General features: G+C 52.7%; 1 protein-coding gene across 1 annotated transcript; it reads right to left on the reverse strand.

Annotated features, from left to right (window-relative positions):
• Positions 1 to 315: 315 nt before the first annotated feature.
• On the reverse strand, positions 316 to 800 carry LOC119282624 (protein H2A.5-like). The gene has a single exon (XM_037562789.1). The coding sequence runs from the start codon at positions 747 to 749 to the stop codon at positions 507 to 509; it is 243 nt and encodes an 80-aa protein (XP_037418686.1). The 5' UTR covers positions 750 to 800; the 3' UTR covers positions 316 to 506.
• Positions 801 to 6,583: the final 5,783 nt, after the last annotated feature.

Consider the following 6,583-nt stretch of genomic DNA (forward strand, 5'->3'; position numbering starts at 1 on the left):
ACACACATTGGGGTCACCGCTAGTAAAAATGGTATATACACTTGTAGCCCCGTATTATCAAAAGAGCTTGAAGCAATTGACCAATATCACACAAAATGAACCAGAGCAGATTATTCCTGGTCCAATTTGCTCTTGATAGTATTACCTTTCAACTATTCCTGGTCCAATTTAGCGCCACCAACATTTCTTAGTTTCAGAACGTAGAAGATGGAAGTATGCAAACTCATAAGCTTCCCCAGCAGGGCGGTTAAAGATGATAATATACCGTCAGTCAGGCATGATTCATTCAAAGATTCAGTTTCCTGCAGCATGATAGGTCTATGATTTGTGTGATTGACATAACATAAGATGAGGGGCTGAAATTGAGTACTACCCTGTTTGTTTCGGTGAGCAAAGAGCGGGGGGATTTTCAGATGATGGAAGAGAGAAGTTCATACAGATGACAAATGTTCAGAAGCAAAAGCAGGTGGCGATCATTCACAAGATCAATTGCAGACAACTACTCCTTAATTTGTGGCTGCGGCCTTCTTCTTGGGGGACTTGGTAGCAGCGGCCTTCTTCTTGGGCTCCTTCCCGGTGGCGAGGTACTTGAGGACGGTGGCGAGGTAGACAGGGGCGCCGGAGCCGACGCGCTGCGTGTAGCGGCCCTTCTTCAGGTAGCGCCCGATGCGGCCGACGGGGAACTGGAGCCCGGCCCTGACGGAGCGGGTGACCGCCTTCTTCCTCGCGACGCCCTTCCTGCCGGCCATCTTGCTGCTTTTCCGGCGGGCGGGGAACGCTACTCGAGGTGCGGGGAGCGGGGGTGCTGGATCGGGATGCTGCGCGCTGCTCTGCTCTGAGTCTGTGGGCTGGGACGGCACCGGAGGCGCGGGTTTTATCGGGCGGTGGGAGCTTCGCGGGAGGGGGGTCGATCCGTGGCAGCACCGGATGGACCAATCAGAGCGCACCGATTTTGCGTCGTGCATGACGCACTTGATCAACTTTGCTTCGTTTGGACGTGATGAGGGGAGGCGGCGCGAGCGCGGCGATGGAGAGGACGGGCTCGCCTGCTCCTGGAAAGTGTACGAATGGGACAAAGACGCGTGTGTGCATGTATTGAATGTAATCGTATAGATAAGTGAAGGATACGGCCGTCAAACAGTATCATACGATGACGGCGCCGTCTAGACAAACAGCACGACGGAGTCGGCAGTAGGCCTGCTCTTCATCTCGCTCAGTCCGACGACGATGAACGAAGCTCGGCTCCAGATCTTCTTCGCCTCTCTGGCTTGCTGCCGCCGCCCCAGCCTATCTCGGTCCCCAATGGTCCCCAATCCCACGGCCTCTCTCGTCCGTCGCCGGGAGGCGTTGATTGCGTCGGAGATGATCCCCGTGGTCGGGAAACCTTGACCATGAACTACATGGTGAGCAACTAGCACAGTCTAGTTCTCCTCCTCGCGATGTTTGCTAATCCAATTTTCAGAACCTGGATTTGGTCCTAATGCTTAATTCAAAGCATCAATTTTGTGATTTTGATCCTGAATTGAGATTTAAAATGAGGTGTGTTAAGATTTTGTTGCCACGATGAATTAATTTGTGTTTCATTGATCACACATGGTGAACAATTGCACCATGCATCGAGTGCTGTTATCTGTACTCTGTAGTGCAATGCACTGGAGTTGGCATGTGGCTTTCAGAAACTGAAAGTGATCTTAGGAGCAAAGTGAGGCTGGAGATTCTAACTTTATTGTTGAAAACTGAGTCAAACTGACGATTCTTTGCTGGCAGGTCAGTGGAGTTGTTAGGTGTGGGATTGACGATTCTAACTTTTTTGGTGCAGGGGCAGTGGAGCTGTACAGGTGTGGGATTGACAGAATCAAGTGTGAATGGGTGATGTGCCCATTGAGCTAGTTATAGATGGTTTCAAAGGATTAATAATGCACAATGTATTATTCTTTTATCTAAAATACATATGGACGTTCTGAAATCTGCCATGTGGTGGGTGTGAAAAAAAAAGACATAGTTTTGAAAATATATGTCTTCAATGGTTCTTCCTGTGGAGCATAATCAATCCACTGTCAAAATTGACTCTGGAATGTAAACATGCTCTTTGTTGTATCCGAAATGAGGATGCCAAGACAAGAGCAGAAGCTGGACATACACCCACCTACAAAGATGATACTAGGACATTTTCATGACAAATGCTCCAACATGTGTATATAAATTTATTTCAGCAAAAAAGAAATGTGTATATAAATTGAAAGACTTGTAGTTCAATTTTTCTGACATTCCTTTGTAATCTGAGAGCTTGCAAGGATTGTATTAGTCAAGTTGCAAGTAAATGCAGATCTCTTTGTACTCTGTACAATATATGCAAGATATTTTTTCTTTAACAAGTATCCGTCATTAATAAGAGAAATAAATCTTCCTAATCTCGGCTGAAGTCAGTGTCGTTCCTGAAATCACAGTTTGAAGTATATGCAATTCCATATTTCATTTTTTTTAGAATAAGGGAGACAAACTTAATTTTGAAGCCTTTATACCATCAAAAAAGAAGTACGATAATCTCTGAAAAATTTACAATCTGATCATGTCAAGCCATCCACAATCTGATCAATGTATAATTTGATGAAACCATCCAAATAAAAATCAATCCCATTGTTTTTCATGGTTGGATGCGAAGAACAATAGATTCCCCAAGGAGACAAAGCTCCACCTCTGCAATGCAAATCTCGGATTCGTTCAGGGTTATGGCTCCTTCCTCCTTAGTCCACAGCTCGGCGGGCTTCAATGCCGCCGGTGATGCAGCAGCCGACGCGAGTTCTCACGTACGTTCTGCCTTTACTCAATACTCGCTCTCCCTTCCCCTGTGTCCCATTCCGACGCCGGCAGCGGGGGAGCCGTAGAGTCTCATAGGATGCCTTGTGAGGAGTGGGGGAGCCCGTCCATGTGCGGTTGGTACAGGATGCGGGCTGACGGCGTCCACCGTTTGGTTAACGGAATGATGCTATACGGTGGGGCCAACCTCAGTTTTCCCATGCGTGGATACCCGACTACACCGACTATACACCCTCCAGCTCCGATCCCAACGGAAACGAGCGCCTAGCGATTCCGAGAGCGTGCGAACTCGTCCGCGCTTGCTAATTTTCGAAATGTTAACACTCTTCTCTTAGTTGTGATGGGGTTCACTACTGAAAGGGCTCCTCCCACTTGAGCCTACCGAAACTGACTTTCAGACACTGCTTCAGGTTGCGTACTTTTAAGGACTTTGTTTTCAGCTTCACCGTGTAGGCTGATGCATATATTAAGGATCTGACATTCTTAACTGAATACTCTGGCGATGTTGATTATTTAAAGAATAGGGAAAAGGATGGATGTGATTGTGTAATGATCCTTCTATCACCAGCGGATCCTTCCCAGAAGCTTGTTATCTACCCTAACAAACGTGGAAAAATCGCCCGCTTTATTAATGGCATCAAAACCACACTCTGTAAGTAGTCGCTGCCTATCCATATGAATGTAAATGTGTTAGGCATCACTTATGCCACTCTAATATTGTCCAACTCCTGAAGTGATGGAAAAGATAAGTAGAACATCAAATGTGTGAGAGACAACATCGACGGCGAGTGCCATGTCTTGCTGGTTACCTGCCATGATATAGCTCGTGGTGAGAAGTTGTACTGCGACTATAACGGGCATGAGCATGCGTACCCAACGTATCATTTCGTCTAACTCCCCCAATAGTTCTGACCTACCCAGCATCAAGGAGTCCGGGCGATTAATGGCGGCATTTTCAGCATTGCCGCTGAAAGCCAATAACTTATATACAGTTCAATTGCCAGAAGAGGTACCCGGTAGAGAACAATGCTACATGTTGATCTTGTTAGTACCTAGTAGTGTAAATAGTCTTCACTCAGCTGTGCAGAGAGACAAGTGGGATCTTCATTTTCTTTTTCTCCTGACCTACCAAGATGCCATTGTTGCGAGGGAGGAAGAGAATGGGATTCAACACACTTGGATTATGCTCGAGGCTGCAGAGTTATACAGGGCGCTGGCCGCAGCCGAGCGTGATCGTGGGTGTGCCACTACCGAGCGACGTGCAGCACTACTCAACAAAACTGCTGCACAGTCAAAGCTACCTAAGCCGTATACAATACAAGAGTACAGACTCCATAACTACCTTGACTAACACCCCCCCGCAGTCGTGACGTCGGCGGCGGCGACGCAAAGACTGGACCGGAAGTCGGAGAAGACCTCGGACGGCAGCCCCTTCGTCATAATATCCGCGAGCTGCTGTCGTGTGGGGATGTGAAGAATCAGGAATTCGCCAAGCGCCACACGCTCGCGAACGAAGAGAATATCCAGCTCGACGTGCTTCGTCCGGCGATGATGGACGGGGTTAGCCGACAGGTAGACGGCGGAGACGTTGTCGCAATACATCAGCGTGGCCTTGTCGACGGGAGAGAACAGCTCACCAAGTAGCTGCCGGAGCCAAACGCACTCGGCGACGGCGTTCGCGACGCCACGGTACTCGGCCTCGGCGCTAGAGCGTGAGACGATGGCCTGACGCTTCGAAGACCAAGAGACAAGGGCGTCGCCAAGGTAGACACAGAAGCCGGAGGTGGAGCGCCTGGTGTCAGGACAACCAGCCCAGTCGGCATCCGTGAACGCTCGCAGGTCCAGCACACACGAGGCGCGAAGGTGGAGGCCGAGGGCGGGCGTGCCGCGCACGTACCAGAGCACACGCTTGATCAACCCGAGATGGCACTCGCGGGGATCGTGCATGTGCAGGCAGATCTGCTGGACGGCGTACGCGATCTCCGGGCGCGTGATCGTCAAGTACTGAAGGGCGCCTGCGATGCTGCGGTAGGCAGACGGATCGGCGACGCGAGGGCCGTCCGCGGTCGGCAACTTACCCTTGGTGTCGATCGGCGTGGGAGACGAGCAGCAGGTGTCCATGCCGGCGCGATCCAGAATGTCAGCTGCATACTGCTCCTGGCAGAGGAAGAAGCCCGCCGGCATGCGCGTGACCCGGATGCCGAGGAAGAAGTGTAGAGGACCGAGGTCCTTCATGGCAAACTCCCCGGTGAGCTGAGTGACTACATGGCGGAGCGCCGCAGGCGAGGACGCGGTGAGGACGATATCGTCGACGTAGAGCAGTAGGACTGCAGTGTCGCTCCATGGCGGCGTGTGAAGAGCGAGGAGTCGGAGCGTGTCGCAGAGAAGCCGATGGACCGAAGGAAGCCGGTGAAGCGGAGAAACCATGCGCGCGGCGCCTGCTTCAAGCCATAAAGAGACTTGGAGAGCCGGCAAACGTGATGAGGCTTGGCCGTATCGACGAAGCCCGCCGGCTGAAGACAATACACCTCTTCGTCCAGGGTGCCGTGCAGGAAGGCGTTGGATACATCAAGCTGATGGACAGGCCAATTCCGCGACGCGGCGAGAGTAAGCACCGTACGGACAGTGGCGGGCTTGACGACCGGCGAGAATGTCTCGCCGTAATCCACACCAGCTCGTTGTCGGAACCCGCGGACAACCCAGCGTGCCTTGTAACGCTCGAGAGCTCCGTCGGCCTTGAATTTGTGTTTGAACACCCATTTGCCGGTGATCAAATTGGCGCCGGGGGGGCGAGGCACCAGCTCCCAGGTGCGGTTGCGCACGAGAGCTTCGAACTCATCGCGCATGGCAGCAAGCCAACGCGGATCGCGAACGGCAGCACGGACCGATGAGGGAACCGGCGAGACCGCATCAGATGAAGTAGCGGCGACAAGGCTGGTGTCGTGGTAGCGCGGGTTTGGACGAAGAACACCAGTCTGGGCACGCGTGACCATACGCCGTGGTACAGGTGGTGGAGCAGTAGAAGACGACGGCGCGGAGGAGCTGCTCGACACTGGGTGCACGCGTGTGGAAGGCAAAGGGCCGTCAACAGAGACGCGCGTGCCTGGGCCGTCGATCGCCGCATCAGCGGCTGCATGCCGTTGCATGGCGGGCAGGCTGGGCGGTGAAGACTCCAAGCCGCCGCTGGACGAGGATCGAGCGATGGAGTTTGAACGCGCCGATCGCGCGCGCTGCATGCACACCACGGAGCTGTCCAGTGGCGATCCAGGGGCCACGGGCGAAGGCGCACATGGGGCACGATCGCAAGCCCGCTCATCAAGCGCGGGTACCTGCAAAATGGGCGGAGCAATCGCAGGCGGTGGCGGAGCGGCGGCGTTAGAGGGGGAGGGAGGGGCGAAAGGGAAGACCGTCTCGTGGAAGTAGACATGGCGAGAGGTAATGACACGGCGCGAAATGGGATCGAAACAACGGTAGCCACGGTGGTCAGGTGGATATCCAAGAAACACACACGCGAGGGACCGATAATCGAGTTTGTGTTTAGCCGTGGAAGTAAGGTTGAGGTAGCACAAGCACCCAAAGACTCGGAGTAAAGAGTAGTCAGGAGCGACTCCGAGGAGGAGTTCGTGCGGGGTGCAGGGTGTGGTAGCATGGCATGGCCGGCGGTTGATTAAGTACGTGGCAGTGCTTAGAGCTTCAGCCCAGAACCGAGCGGGCATGAACGCATGGAACAAAAGAGCGCGAATCCTCTCCCTCTCTCTCTCTCTCT

This window comes from Triticum dicoccoides, chromosome 3B (assembly GCF_002162155.2).
Source record: "Triticum dicoccoides isolate Atlit2015 ecotype Zavitan chromosome 3B, WEW_v2.0, whole genome shotgun sequence".
Classification (NCBI taxonomy): domain Eukaryota; kingdom Viridiplantae; phylum Streptophyta; class Magnoliopsida; order Poales; family Poaceae; genus Triticum; species Triticum dicoccoides.

What these genes read in the sequence shown, in the direction of transcription:
- LOC119282624 (XM_037562789.1), bottom strand. Translation starts at nt 749, where the DNA reads ATGGCCGGCAGGAAGGGCGTCGCGAGGAAGAAGGCGGTCACCCGCTCC.